The following is a 16,860-nucleotide window of genomic DNA, read 5'->3' on the forward strand; positions in this document are numbered from 1 at the left end:
CCTGCAAAACCGACATGAAGTCCGTACTGTTCTCGTCCTCATCACTGCATCCTCGACTCAATCCTTAACTACACTCAAAATTTTCATGAGTGGTATTCGCTTATGCGAACTCCTGACTGTGGAAGCAATAACGTAACATTGATACCCAGGTCTGGTCAGCCAGACCGCACAAAAACTACAATGTGTTACAAAGCATGTGATGTAGCCAGTGGTAAACTAATATTCTCCTTCAACAACATTCGCGCCAATAATAGATTATAGAATATGGCACTTTCTTCAGGTTGATATAAATGAGAAAACAATCACTGTTACCACCCGATGTGGTCTCGCAGACCAGTCCTGGGTACTTGCAGCTTAAGTGTAATACAGGCGTTTATTTCAGGGCCTTGCTGTGGAAATAAGCAGGTAATTTTTTGCACAAGGTCTTCTCATAGCACATCAGTTATGACACCAAAGTTTCAGGGTTAGTTGTGGCACGAAGGGTGTGTCACTTCCCTTGTAGGGTAGACTTGATAGCACTACATTTTAAAGGAATGAAAGGACAAACATATGAAAAATGAAAAAATTTATTTCCACTTTATTTTATACAATATTTTCATCAATCTTAATAAAATTCCTTATTAAAAAAAATTGCACATTATTTTTCCTTGTATTCCTTTGTAAAGATGAGTTTAAAAACCTTGATATAACATGTAAGGAATCATCTGTAAGAAAATTCTATAGGAGGGGAAGTATCATACTCCTGGGTAATCTGCTTTCTTGGCATTCTGTACGTGAGAGAAAACTGCTGGAATTGCATCCGAGTCCTTTTTCAAAGTTTTTTTATGGGCTGCAACTGTGTTGTAATCACCATCATACGAACTGGATTTTTCAGCAGCATTAGAAATGCCCTTCATCTCCAGCAAACAACCATAGATAACAGCACATTGAAGGATAACAGCCACTGGAAAAGAAAAAAAAGGAAGAGTGATATTTTTTCCCATCAATGAATACAATATAAAACCAATTAGAATATGCAATAGATATCAAGTTATGTAAGTCTTCGTATCCAAGCTGTTTTCTACTTGTGCTATGAAGCATGTTTTTTTAGGGTAAGTACTGTAATGTTTTGTTACAGAAAAAAGAAACTTTTTTAAGCAATTCTTTTCACTTTACAAAGTGTAACCCTGTACTTTAAACTACTTCTCAACATAAGTTCCAAGCATATTAAGGTACTTGTCATACCATGAAACCAGCTTCTGAATTCCATACGCATAGAAGTCTGCCACGTGATGTGCCAGCCATTGCAGCATAGTCATTTTTAGGTCACAGTCGTCCTGGCGCTGACCTTCTAAATGCTTTTTGAAGTGCAGGAGCAAGTGGTAGTCACTAGGTGCTAGGTCAGGATTATGCGGATGATGATCAAATTGATCCCAACCAAATGAAGCGATGAGGTCTCTGGTTCGATTAGCCATGCAAGGTCGTGCAGTCACGAAGCAAACAAATCCTCTTTCTAAGCATGTCACGCCGTTTGTTTTGGATTGCACGACTGAGTTTAAGTAAGGTCTCACAATAAGCCTCAACATTTATTGTGTGCTCTCTGGTGCAAAATATCCACAAGCAACACAACTTGCCTATCCCAAAACACAGTGCACATGAGTTTGCAAGCTGAAATTGTTTGCTTGCACTTTACTTTCTTGGGTGATGTTGAGTGTCTCCATCCCAAGAACTGCTGTTATGATTCCAGCACACCATAAGCCACCTATATTTCGTAGCCGGTGACAATTTGGTTTAGGAACGCATCACCTTCATTAATGTACCACTCAAGGAAATCTAGAGAAATTAATTTCATATATGCCCAACTCCATACCTCATCAAGATTGTGAATTTAGACTTGTATCTATGCTCTTGAATACTACGAAGAATACCAGACGACTACTTCTTATGTATTCCCACAGCTAAGCGAACAAAAGTGTTTTAAGTAAATTCTAAAAAACAATTTTTTCATAGTGTCAAACTTCTATGTTTTAAGACCATCTTTAAAACCACTGTTTCAAATATGTCATTCTACACGTGATATGGCTGAAGATGACCTTTAAATACGTCGATACTAGTCCCATTAAATGTTTATTTAATAAACAATATTTAATTTGTATTGAAAAGGTGGATTTAACTCGCTTATTATTTTAATTTGGTTCACTCATGGAAAGTCAAAGCACTACCTACGTGCTTAGTTTTGTGAAACCTCTCAGCATCCTCATTAACCAGCATGAGCACAACTTCCGATAATCTAAGCGTCCTGACAATTTCATGAAGAACACTCCTTGAAATTTTAGACAGCTCATAACTTAATGACAAAATCATAAAGCATCTCTTTTCTTGGACCTCTGGATCAACTTAAAGCATGAAGTCTTCAGTAATGAAAGAGGATCGCCCACTACGCTACTCGCCTTTGACATTAGTATGGTCTTCTTTAAATGCTCTAACCCATTCTCTATATTTATGTTATTGGCTTTATGTCCCACTAACTACTTTTACGGTTTTTGGAGACACAGAGGTGCCGGAATTTAGTCCCGCAGGAGTTCTTTTAAGTGCCAGTAAATCTACTGAGATGAGGCTGACGTATCTAAGCACCTTCTAATAGTACTGGAATAAGCCAGGATTGAACCTGCCAAGTTGGGGTCAGAAGGCCAGTGCCTTAATCAGCCTGGTGAAAACCAATTTTCTTACCATTCTTTCACTCATAGTATGTTCTCCATACACTTCACTAATCTGCCGATGAATTTCAACAGCTTTCACGTCTTTTGCATTTAGAAAACGAAACACAGCGCATACTTGACACTTGGCAGGACTGTTATTTGTTAGAGACATTTTTAATACAAACAAACAAACAAACAAACAAACAAACAAACAAACAAACAAACATAAATACGGGCAAACTCTTTCATAATGGAGTTTGTGGCTAGCCTAAAGATGTATGTATTGAGCGTGCAAGCTCTGAATGATGACCGAAGTGTTGAATGGGCCATATTTTAAAACAATAAAAAAACATGCTTTGTACAAAGTATGATGCCATCTATGAATAACATGCACCATGGAGCTGGTGCTCTTAAGTCTCAACATGACTTGTTTGTTTCTTTCCATTACTTATATGAGTTCTTTCTTTATGCAGATGGAGGTACAGTGAAACCTCATTAGTACATTCCTCGTTAAGAAGTTTTCTTGCTTAGCACGCTGTAAATTTGAAGTCCCGATTCCCATCATATTACATCTATATAAAAAAATACCTCACTTATCTTGTCACGAATTACATTTTTTCCCAGTCCCAAACATGTTTTTTTTTTGTCACCCCTTGTCAATGGAACATAATTTCCAACACGGATATGCACTCTCGTCACAGGAGGCAGGTCAGGGAAAGTTGCATGAGGACTGGTAAAGCCTTGAATTCTTGAACTTAACAGGGTAAATTATAACCAAGTCATTAGTCTCAGAAGTTAAAGTTTGCTTGCTGGTTAGAAGTGAGATAGCTGAATAACCCAGTAAGCCTGTTTGTGCTTGATTTTTGCATTCCAGTCGAAAGCTCAAAATTTATGATGATGATGATGATGATGATGATGATGATGCTTGTTTAAAAGTGCCTAACATCTAGGTCATCAGTGCCTAATGGTACGAAATGTGATGACAAATTAAAATTCCAAAATCCTCCACTGACCGGAATTCAGAATGTGAGGATGAACATGGATGGGCATGAATTTAAAACAATCAGTGGATCCGAGCCGCAATGCCTCACATCCACAAAAACTGATGGAAAACAATAGTATTACTGACCAAGGGCCTGCTTCTGTATCACAATACTGAATCGACGATGCTTGGAGTCTAAAGGGGTCCAAAATCCAAGTCAGCCGCCCTCATGCTGGTACTTATCACTAGGAAAGTAGAATAATGGTTTTTTGCCATGTTGCGGTACTAATCAAAAGTAGCGTAGACTCGCGGTATTCCACACATTATGGTACTACTCACAAGTAATGAAATTCGCACATGTAATATAGACCTACCGTATAGTGTTTCACACCTTGCGGCACCAGTTACAGGCAACGCAAACCTATGGTGTTCATCACAATGTACTAACCACAGGGACCCTTCACTATCCTGTGGTGTTCCTCATATAGTGGGTACTAATCATAAGCAAGCCAGAACCAGGGTGTCGCTCATATAGTGGTACTAATCACAGGGACTGTAAAAGCTGGCAACGCACTCTGTTGCTACTAATCACAAACCTATTTTGTACCTAACATAGTGGTACTACGCACAAGTAAAAGCAACCCATGGTGTTCCCCGCGTGGTGGTACAAATTACAAGTAGTATCATGGTTCCAAATCGATTATCCCTTGGTTGCTCCTTTTAGTTGCCTCTTACGACAGGGAGGGGTACCGTGAGTGTATTCTTCATCTGTGGCCCCCACCCACAAGGGGTTGTGTGTTTGGTCTGCGAGAGGTATTTTATTTCCCTCAAGTCCTCCGGCAAGCCAGTTAGGACGCCCCTATCCACCACCTGGGATGCGCTATGTGGGAGTATCACCTCTCCCTCTGCTACGCCAGTGTAGTAGGTTCGTGGAAGTTCAAAGTTTATTTTGTGTTGAGTGGTACAGCAAAGGGTAGTGAATATTTGTAGCCTGCCTACGGATCAGGAGAATAATCGCGAGAAGTTGACTACCATGGTGCATATTTGTCTTGTGATAGCCTAGTAACTAATATGGAAGAAGTCACGAAATTGCTTACTAATGAATACAAAATTAAAATCTTTCACAAAGTTGACAGGCATCTGCATCTTTAAACTGTAGAGGTGGCATGAAAGTTGAAACTTGCACCTTTGACTCGAGTCAGTCTGGGTATTGCTGAAATGTTGTTGCATTCAAGAGGTGGCTAAAGCCATTCTCTTGCGTATGGGTAAATGCAACCTCCGAATAATTCATGGTCAAAGAGTGTGACTAGAAAACAGGGTTTAATATTCAACATAACATTTGTTTTAGAAAGTGTGCAACTAGCAATATGTTGATACTTTATTCTCATCTTCGGAAATGGTTTCACTGTATCCGTACATATGACGTAAAATGCATGCATGTAAAAAAAAAAGCATCAGATTGTTTCCATCCCTGTTGGATAGTTTTTATTCGCATATTTTATAGCACCTTTTTTTTCTTCTCCTTCTTCTTCTTCTTTTAGTCTCCTGCAGAGATGTCTAAACTAAGTTTTACTGTATATGGGAAAGTGTTCAGAGACAATTTCAAAGGGGTGGTAAATTTTCTGAAATGGCAAAACTGAAGTAGGTGCCTAAAGGGAATCTACCATTTGTCCTCATGTAACACTTTCTTTAAACAAAAATCTTCTAAATAACTCAGTATGAGGTAATGTACCTCTGTACAACACACAACAAAGTAATAACATAGAAACTTCTTTCTCATTTTACATTAACCAGTTCTCAGTTATTGAAAACAAATCATTGAGAAGAAAATTCCCACTGTACGTTATGGACATAGATTTACCGCAAATTGTTTTGATCAAACATTCCTTGTATTTTACTGAATGTTTCGGAAAAAATACCTTTCTTGAAATACTAATGTATTTATATATTAATGTAACATGTTGAGTTCAGTATGGTATGCCCCACAACACAGGTTGAGGCACAGGGGTCCATTTCTGCAGGCAGTGCATATTGTTCATGCATCTTTCCTAATACCTTTTTTTTTTCTGACAACACACATCTCCAGCCAGCATATTTTCTCTTGTATGTGGACGGAATCTTGGGAGATGAAATGCCTCTCTTTCAGCTTAAGGCTTCACTGATTTATTTTTATGCCTGCTTGTGTTGATGGGACACACTAAATGGAGCTGTTCTGTCAGGCTGCGTGCTGCCATGAGAAGGATATCAAAACATTTCATTCCCTTCCCCACGTTTAGGGCTTTCCAAATAACGCTATTGTTAGTAGCTGACATGTGAAGGAAGAATTACTTATACCACTTCAGTTAGTCCTGTACGTGTTAGAGCACCCGCCATTCCATCAGTGTATCTATGAGGTTTTATGTTTTGGCCATTGTTGTCTGCAGTCCAGATATCCGACTTCTTCCTTGACCTTGACATACCTATTTATCTCCTTCGTTCTTTGCTACTTGAACTAAGTGCTTCTCCAATACTGTTTTCTGAATCTTGTTATGAAGGCTGAAATTAATATCACTGTCATTATTCTAGTAGATCCTCAACAAAGTCTGCAGTAATTTTCATGCCACTAATACTCGCTACATGATGCAAACCACTAGACATGCCATTGCTTCTTGAAGTCATAGTTACGAGTGATCTGTTCTAAATATTCAGAGTACCTATATTACTTGTGTAATTGCATGTGCTGCTATTTATAGGTCTATATCTTAATTACATATCTGTCAGAATGCAACCGTTTGCTTTTGTACTTTGTAGCAAGACGCTAGCCAGCACATTTGCACAATAACAAGAAAATGATATTGCTGACATTGAACTCTACATGCGTTTCTTTCATAATGCAAGCAGAAATGTGTGACCGCATATACTTTTCAGTCTGAACAAAAAAATTTAACTACTGTTGAAATTTTCTTGCAAATTAACTTTCAAAATTGTTTGAGATATAACTAAATACTGAAGAAGTAAGTCTCTAACTTTCCAAGAACATAAAAGAATGATTCACAATAACTTTATCACTGCAATTAAATGCACGAAGTGAATTCACAAGCCCTATCGGATAATGTGCAAGCACCACAGGGAGAATTAAAAGACCAATGGCGAATGGGTTAACAAAAACACAGAACTATTACAAATAGGAATCAATTTTTTAATAAACTTTCCTTTGTCAAAGCCAAAACACGGGCTGATGGTATATATCATATATCAGAATCTGAAGAAAAACTGGTGGACCAACAAAAAGAGAAGTAAATATGTAGTATTATTTTAATTAACAATTTTTAATTATCATAATAATCCCTCACTGATATACAGCCAGGTCATGGTGAATATGGTTCCTTTTCATTATCCTTTCTTTCCACTACTCCTCTTCCGTCACTGCATTCCAGGCCAGGGGACACTGTCTTATGCTGCTTGCAACTACATCCATCCATCATATTATAGAGCTTCTCCAATCTTTCTTTCCTTTCACCTGTACTTCCATAATTTCACGTGACTTTCATTCTTGATCATTTTAACTGTTCAAATCATCTCAGCATATTTCTCTCCTCATTATTTATACTAATATTATAAAGAGCAAAAATTTGTTTGTTTGTAACGAATAGACTCAAAAACCACTGAACCGATTTTAAAAATTACTTCACCTACATAAAGCTACATTGCCAGTGAGTAACATGGGCTGTATTTTATTTTCAAAACAATTCGAGGTGGGGGGTATGGGGGGGAGATATAAAAATAATAGGCTAATATAGGCAAAATATCAAATTTGTCATATAAGGACGAGACTAAGCTCAATTTAATCCTCTGGACGCAAAGAACAAAACTCGGTAAGCCCTATGGGCCCAAAAACCATGTTTTAAGGCCCTAAAACCAACCGTTACGGAGATATTGGCACCACACTACCCCTGCTCTAGGAGTCGGATAAAGTAATGAACTGCCGTAAACATGGCAGCGTCAGCTCCAGGATTCTACAGCAGCGAAATTATCTACAATAAATCACAAAAACTTAACATGTTACAGACATGAAAATTGATATTTGGAATCCCCTTTAAAAATAAAACAATACAAATATTTGTTTTTGGAAAATCCACTTGGGGAGGGGGGTGAAAAGCAGTGAGGAAGGAGTTGAATTATTTATATGAGGATAGATACATCTCAAAAAATGAAGATGCTACAGACTTCAAAATTGGTACTTGGAATCTCCTTTAAAAATTAACACACACTTTTGGAAAATCCACTTAAGGGGGTGAAAAGAATAATAAAGCAGGTGAATTTTTAAAATGAGTATCTTCTTCTTCTATCACTTTACTCACACCTGTGGGGTTGCGGGTGCGAACTGTGTCGCACATGTGGAATTGACCCTGTTTTACGGCTGGATGCCCTTCCTGTTGGCAACCGTATGTGTAGGGATGTAATCTATACTTCTATACTAATATTATAAAGAGGAAAAATTTGTATATTTGTTTGTAACGGATAGACTCAAAAACTACTGAACCAATTTTAAAAATTACTTCACCTATAGAAAGATACATTGTCAATGAGTAACATGGGCTGTATTTTATTTTCAAAACAATTCGAGGGGAGGGTGACGGGGGGAGATATAAAAATATTAGGCTAATATAGGCAAAATCGAATTTGTGGTACAAGGACAAGACAAAGCTCATTTTAAGCCCCTTGACACAAACAACAAAACTCGGTAAACCATTCGGGCCCGAAAACCATGTTTCAAGGCCCTAAAACCAACCATTATGGAGATATTGGAAGCACACTACCCCTGCTCTAGGAATCGGATAAAGAAACGAACAGCCATAACCATGGCAACGTCAGCTCCAGGATTCTACAGCAGGTATATTATGCATGTATGTTTGGGCATAGCTGCCAACCAAAATTGATACACATATGACTTCCTATCTGGAACAAATAAATTGTTGTGTAAGACGCTCATAGCACTCCTTAGGGCGGGGATGGAAAGGGAGTGAAGTATAAAAATAATAGCCCCAGAGATCTCCGTAGTACAGCGACCAGCGGTCGCCCACGTGCCTCCGTTTTTACGTACTGGCTTAGGTTTCAGCATTTTGTGGAGTCTGTTACCTATAGTTTAAACTATTTCCTATCAAATCATGGAGTAGTAGGCTCACTGATATTATTAGTTCCGATATTTTGGCCCACTTTTACGATCATTATAACCATGAAAACAACCTATATACTGTACACAACTGTCAAAATGGTGTGCCCATGACTTGAAAAAATTACTCAACATTTATACTCAGATTCATTATATGATGTGCAACATGAGTGACAAGCCCTGAGAATTATAGTAGTTTCTTTTATGCATTGCATATTTCCTTGATCATTTGCAATACATAATGTCGGATCAAACAAATACATTCAATAATATTTATACTTATTTGTGGTACTATCTAGCGGAAGTAGACTTACATTAAACCTGCAGCTTTGTGAAGGAAGCAGGTATATCTAGGTGAGAATGAAGTAAAAACATGCTAGCAAAAGATCGTAGAGGTCGACGCTAATTAGGAACTTTTATTTAGAGGCCCCCATGAAGAAAAGAAGAAGAAGAAGATACACTATAATTCCAAACATGACAAATAATTTCTACGTACTTAAGTAAACACACCAGTGATATAAATATCTAATGAAGTCAGTCACACCAATAGTATGAGTAACTATAGCCAGTTTCTGATAACCCGTACAAAGAACTGGTACTTCTGCTAGTTAACAGGTTTTCCAATGTTATCAATATGCCTCTCAGAAATGTTGTTTATACTGCCTGTACCCAATGTTCATTCAACTTTGTCATTAGCAATGTCACAGCGGCTTACTGTCATTCATCTTCCACTTTTTCATTTTTTCCTGTTCATGCAAATTCAACATTTCCATTTGCCTCAATCCCAAAATTTGTCCTCCGTTAATTGCTTCTTCAGATGTTCACAAAGGTATCCTCTCAGTCTTCTACCTTCCACCTTGAGGCCATAAGCCTGTCCTCGGCAGTCAAAGTTACTATCTATAAAGTAATTGGAAATATTCTGAATGGACTATTAATATATCTTATGAACAAAAGTAACAATTTCCAGGTTTTATATGACATTCGAATGGAATCAAAACAGGTATCATGGTATTTCCTAACAAACTTGAGTGCAGTTGTAGCTGAAGAGTTCTTCTTTGATGTCTATGGGTCTGCGTATTCTGCTCCATATGAGAACTGTGGAGAGGTCTGGAATATAATCCATGTTCTGGCATGCATTCTAGTAATTAGAAATTGTTTACCACCACCTCCCCTACCCTGCTGGCCAACATTCTGATAGTAAAACTATTTTCAACGAATGGGACTCGAACCGGCTAACCACAGTGTCAGATCAAAGAGAGTTGATGCATTAACGACCATGGCCACCATGTGAGCTGTTCTATCTTGTGCTTATCGACAGAGACAAAACTCCATAATGAAAAAAAAAAAAAAAAAGATTCCTTGATTTCACTAAAAGATAGTATTTTTTCCCTGAACAGTTCACGTACGATGGCCATCACTGCATTATTCTTGTAACCATTAACTGGTACCAATTTAAGTCCCTCAAACATTTCAGTTTTCTCAATATGTCTGCTGAAGGCAACAGAAATCAGGGTAATGCAAACTCGTGACGATGGATATAGCTATGTACCTACGTCATCATGCCGAATATGTGACAATAACTTTGCAGACAGAAACACATTTTTCTTTTAAAAAGTATGAAAGCCATAGTCCTGAGAAGTTCATTGTAATTTTTTTTTGTAAAGAATACGTAAAAACTGTAACTGGTACCCATTTCAGCTGTAGAAACATTCTCGTTTTCTGTGAATGACATACAGAATCACACATTTTTTATATAGATACCAGCAGTTTTCTCGCATGGGCTTTCTTTTCGTTATTTCAGCCACCTTAACACACCTCCTTATGACATCATTCTTGATTCAGTCCACACATACCAGTGCTGGATTTTCATTTCCACCACCTCCAGCCTCTGGCATAGCAACTTCACTACTGTCCATGTCTCTGCTCTGCATATCAATGCAGGTCTCACAGTGCACTTACAGGTCTGTTTTCTTCAGCTGGACATTCATTATTCTGTGACAAGGCACCAGAAAATCATTTACCCTGCACTCTCAGAGTTATCTCTGAACATGAACATGAAATTATGGAATATCCTGATTTTACTCTAAAATTCATTAGTCCCACATAGGGTGTCAAATTAAATTTACCGAGCTCGATAGCTGCAGTCGCTTAATTGCGGCCAGTATCCAGTAATCGGGAGATAGTGGGTTCGAGCCCCATTGTCGGCAGCCCTGAAGATGGTTTTCCGTGGTTTCCCATTTTCACACCAGGGCCGCTTCCTTCCACTTCCTAGGCCTTTCGTATCCCATCGTCACCGCAAGACATATCTGTGTCGGTGCGACGTAAAGCAAAAAAAAAAAATTAAATCTAATTTGCAACCACATTGGTTGCCCGAGTAATATTACAGTACCGGTACTGAAATACTTACCCCAAATTGGATACCATTTGAAATATTAAAATAAAAATAAAATAACTACGGGAAATGGCCGTAATTTGGGCGCTGGAGTTCAACAAACTGATCCCTTGAATTTAGATGCAGTATTATAATTTTCTCTTCACTCCCACGGTGTGTAAATGAAGCTGTGTAATCCACTGCAAACCTTACCTAACCCTCTGGAAAGGATTAAATGGATGAGAACTCCACCTATGTTGTCCAATAACTTCTCCAGTAATTTAAAATAACTATATTCTGACATGAATATAATAAGTGCATGGGTACTTCATTGACACACAATCAATATACACACTCAAAACACATTAATAAATGCTGGAGGATTCTCCCTAAGCACCATAAAAGGACTCTGTAACAAAAGCAGTTGGAAAATACCACCATAGGTGGGTGGGGGTGGGGGGCGGTAGAATAACACCCATGATATCCACGGCCTGTCGTAAGAGGCGACTAAAAGGAGCCCCAGGGTATCTTAACTTAGGAGCAAGGGTTGGCAAGCACGGAGCCCTCAACTGAATCCTGGCATTGCTTCCACTTACTTGTGCCAGACCCTTCACTTTCATCTATCCTATCCAACCTCCCTTGGTCAACTCTTGCTCTTTTCCAACCCTGACAATTTAATTTTCATGCCCTTCGTGGCCCTTGTCTTTCTTTGGCCGATACCATCATTTTTCGAAGTGTCAGATCCCTTCCATTTTTTCTCTCAGATTAGTGTTAAATAGAGGTTGGTTGCCTAATTGTACTTCCTCTTAAACAATAATCACCACCACCATCATCATCATAATTGTTGACCATCTCCAGTTGCCCGGGTGTAGTGTACAAGACCCCTCCATCTTTGTCCATGAACCACTGCCTCTTGTAATCTCGTCCCTATTTTGTCCTCTCTCCTCAACATTTTTCTTCACCAGATCGGTCCATTTTCCTCTGGGTCTGCTCACTGATGTTTTTCCTTTTATTTCTCTTCCATATTCCCTTCTTGCAGTCCTACTTGTGCTTGCACTCATCTTTCTTACATGGTCAAACCACTTCAGTCTTGCTTTCTGGATCCTCTGCAGTAGGGAGTCTCCTACTTCCACCTCCTCTCAGACTTTTTCATTCTTAAACTTGTCCTTCCTGGTCTTCTGTATCATGGTGCGTAGGAACTTCATTTCTGCAGCCTGGAGTTTTGAGTTGTCTTGCTCGTTAACGTGGTAGTTTCAAAGCTATACAAGAGGATGGGTATACAGTATAATTTGATTTTTATAATGTCATCTTAGCTTTCAATGGTACTTGTTTATCCCACAGCAGTTGTCTTACTTGGTGGTAAAATTGAGTTGTCTTGCTAATTTGACTGTCCACCTCATATTTTGCACCATAAAATTATAAAATATTGATATGATGCCCTTCACTGGTTTTGTATATAAACACAAGTTTCAGAATCTCTCCATCGACACCATCTCTTTATATTCACTGATTCTATCACTTAGTTAACCATACAAGCCAGTATTAAAACTTGGCAAAGTTTTACCCTACAGTGGCAATAAATTTTATAAAAATATAACAATTTTACATGCTGTCACAAACATTGCTATAACTTCTAAACGACTTGTCTGATTTTGTTTAAAATAAGTTCATATCATGCAGATGTATCTACATACAAAAAGGTGACATGCAAAGTAATAAAAAAGGGCCTAATTACCTTCTTGTTGGAATAAAATTTGAATCAACAGGTGTCCATGACCACTTGGGTGAGCATTAATTTATATTACTATCATTATGTACATCACACGTAATTTCCTGCTGCGCATAATCATCATCACTAAAAAATTTCATTATTACTCGGATTATTCTCATCGTCGATGTTGATGAAACAAATTCTTTTTACGCCAACACAATGGCGCATTACGGCAGAAGATACTCCCATGCATTGAACGATACACTGCGCTGTGAGCCGTGCTAAAAGTTCACGATGATAACCAACAGATGGCACGTAGATATACATCTAAAACATTGCTAGCCTAGTCCGTACAGGTATATGTCCAACCGCTCCTGGCCTACATTTTGTAGGTGCATACATGTACACATTGAAGCGGCTTGAGCCGTTAAATTATGCTTTCATTTTGAGCAAACACAAGCCTTCAAATCAGGCTATAGACTATCAACCCATTTGTGCCAGCTGGGTCACTAACAACCCATCTACATATTTCTAACTTACGTTTACGATTGATCTCGTATTTGAAATTTATTGGTTGGACGCTACATATTCATCCATTGCTGATAACGTATGGTCAGTTGCACTAGACTGTCCTGTGATATATTGTTTATTTAGTCAGACACTGTTGAGGCTGCATTCAAGAGCTTGTTTAGCTGTTACATTGCTCATGGTCTACTGCCAATTACATATAATTTACAAAGTTTATTCCACCTACTCAATACGGTACAATAATTGCAATGTCTATAAATACATTACAAAATATTATCAAGGGACTAGTTTCGACCCTATATGGGTCATCATCAGCCTAACTAAGATACACGTATGGATTTGCCTAAGTCCTAAGTCAGAATTACATTGTGGATATAAAATTTAAAAGAATGAACTGTGTATGTGATGTAATAATGTACATGTAAAATGGTGGATTGAGGAACTGTTATAGATAAAATAATGTTATACTGATGAGTGACAAATATAATTTTTAGGATTTACGTCAATTACAATCAGGCTGTAAAAATAGTTGTCATACAACTTTTACAATGATGATTAAAATATGCCCTTGTTAGTGAATACTCTAAAATTGCACTTTAAAAATGTAATATGCCGGTTGAATGCAAAGTCCAGATGCTTCTATTGAGTTCTAAAATGCCAATTATACAAAAGTACTGGAGGTTGAGAAGTGTCATTTTATCTGAATAAGGAGACTGCTCTGCCTTTTTCGGCTGCATTATTAACAACAAATCAACAAATTTTGAGTTGTGTTACTTCTGAAGCGGGGTGCGATATGAGGCAAATGGAGGAAGATAGGTTACCTAGAAGAATAATGGACTCCATCATGGGAGGGTAAGAGAAGCAGAGAGGGGCCAAGACGACTATAGTTAGACTCAGTTTATAACGATTTAATGATAAGAGGTATAGAACTGCACAAGGCCACAGAGCTAGTTACAAATAGAGGATTGTGGTGGAGTTTAGTAAATTCACAGATGCTTACAGTCTGAACGCTGAAAGGCATAACAGTCAATAATGAAGAAGTCATTACAGAACCGGAATGAAGTTTACAACCAGCAAGCATATCCCAGGATTGACTAAATTCCAGCTCTTTTCATAGTATGCTTTAGCTGATCCTTGAAATGCCTCAAAGGGGCTCCAGGAAGTCTTGTGCCACAGCAGAGTTCACCATTCAGGAGTTGACGAGGAAGCCTGGTTTCATTTGTGCGACGGAAGTGCCCTATCCATCTGAGACGGTGGCCAATAATGGTAGCCTCAATGCTTATAGCATGCGCTTTCTCAAGAACTACAAGGTTGGCGACATGGTCCTCCCATTTATGTTCAAGATGGATCTAAGTTTTTGCACATGAAAGCGCTCTAGCTTTTTGATATTCTGACAGTACAGGGTCCAAGTCTTATAACCATAAAGCAGTGTTGATATGACAACAGCACGGTAAACCACGATGGGAATGACATACAAATGCTGACTGGGCAATGCCAATTCTCCTATCAGATCTTGTGATCAATTTGTATTTGTTGAGAGGATATTTCCTAGATATATAAAGTGATCGACCTGCTCCAGTGGAGTATCCGCAATGGGGATATTGAAAGCTGGGAGTTTTGACCCTGGTGCAGGTTGTGCGAGTACTTTGGTTTTCTGAACATTAATGGAAAGACCAAAATGATCGCAAGCACTCCTGAAACAACTGATGGACTGTTGTAGCTCATCAGGTGAGAGAGCAGGTGCGGCAGCATCATCTGCGTATTGCAATTCCGTAACGGAAGAAATCTTAGCAAGCTTTAGGGAATGAAGTCTAACCAGATTGAACAGACCCCCATCAAAGCGATATCTGATCTTTACACCTTGGAGTAAATGACAATGTATGTACAAGTTAACTCAACACAGCAATAACTCATGATCGTGATCAAACACACAGCACAATGAAGTTTTGAACTCTTGTTCTCCACACACTGTCTCACAGCACAGAGTTCACAACTAGAACAACTTGAACTCTGCGTACCCATTTGACAGACTACTTACACTCACTTCTTTGCGACTGATGCAACACTGATTCACTCAAGACCGGCCAGCTTCACTCTTATACAGGACCGCAGAAAATTCCCGTAGCTGCTATGTCCAGATAATTCTGGACACATTCTTAGCAAAATTGTTTATCAGCTTCCTGCTTCTTTTAGGAACTTCCGTATAGCGAGCCTTTCAGTTCACCAGTGGTACTGTTTTACTCGCTGCCGGCCCTGCCAACACTGTCCCCACTCACCGACCTCCTCAGTACTCACAGCCTGAATTGCCACAATATTTCTAAAATTTGCAATTTATCTACTAAATACATCAAATTTGCTTTAAATGTGTGAAACTTCGCATCTTGAATTTTACATAGTACTGCAAAAAAAGTTTCAGAACCAACTCATTCAATGGAAGATTGTCTGAACTTACCTAGACCACATGGTGCTATCGTTGCTCCGACTGGAAAACTTGGTCCGGCATACATCAATGAAACTATAATCAATATTGGTGCGGCCGGAATAAGTACTGCATTAATTGACAGTGTAGCACAAAGAAAATCAGCTTTCTCCTGAAATAGCAAGGTTGTTATTCAGATGAGAATCTTGTGTGAAAAATAAATAAAAGGGAATTGCATACAGAAATCTTGCCACAATATACACAACAGGGGTTTCTAAATTTCAAGACTGGCGTACCACTAAACCAACATTCATACTATTGCCATACCATCATGATCATGATCATCATCTGGAGCAGTTTCGTACCACAGACTAGATCTGCTTGGAACATAATAGACCTATCCATCATTTTCTGTTCATCCACCACTTTTCTTCTGTCACTGTCATCCAGTTCCCTCCTCTTGCCTCGATGCTCTTCTTTACACCTTTCAGCCATCTGTTCCCCTCAGTCTTCCTCTAGGTCTCCTTCCCTTCAACTCATTTCTAACATTTTTCTTGGTATCCTCTTTTGTCCCATTCTCTTAACATGTCCCTACCACTGCAAACTTGATTTTTCTATCTTTTCCTGTAGGGGTACCTCATTTACCATTTCCCGAACACACTCATTTCTTACTCTGTCCATTCTGATTAAACCTACTCAACACCTTTGAAACTTAGTTTCTACTACTTATATTCTACTTTTATCCCTCTCCTTCATCACCCATGTTTCTGATCCATATATCAAAATCAGCAAAATATAAGTCTTGTTGAAAATTCTCTTATATCTGTTCTGTATCAATCCCCCCACACTCTTAAAGTATCCATTTTCACACCTTCCTCTTTCATTGATTTCCATCCCATTTCTTCCATTTTCTTCAATTACACTTCCCAGGTATTTAAAGCTTTCAGTTCTTTTCAAATGTTCTGCTCTTAAAGTCATACCATTGTACGTTCGGTTCTTGTTTTGTGTCGTTAACAGCA

At 38.5% G+C, this 16,860-nt stretch overlaps 1 protein-coding gene across 1 annotated transcript in view; it reads right to left on the reverse strand.

Moving 5' to 3' along the window:
* Positions 1-548: 548 nt before the first annotated feature.
* The window catches only part of LOC136877537 (uncharacterized), a 49,187-nt gene continuing 32,875 nt past the window's right edge, over positions 549-16,860 (reverse strand). Inside the window, exons 4-5 of the mRNA XM_067151659.2 lie at positions 15,875-16,013; positions 549-943 (exon numbers count right to left, since the gene is read on the reverse strand). Coding sequence (XP_067007760.2) covers positions 735-943; positions 15,875-16,013 — 348 coding nt within the window. The 3' untranslated portion in view covers positions 549-734. The remainder of the gene's footprint in view (positions 944-15,874; positions 16,014-16,860) is intronic.

Source organism: Anabrus simplex, chromosome 7 (assembly GCF_040414725.1).
Source record: "Anabrus simplex isolate iqAnaSimp1 chromosome 7, ASM4041472v1, whole genome shotgun sequence".
Classification (NCBI taxonomy): domain Eukaryota; kingdom Metazoa; phylum Arthropoda; class Insecta; order Orthoptera; family Tettigoniidae; genus Anabrus; species Anabrus simplex.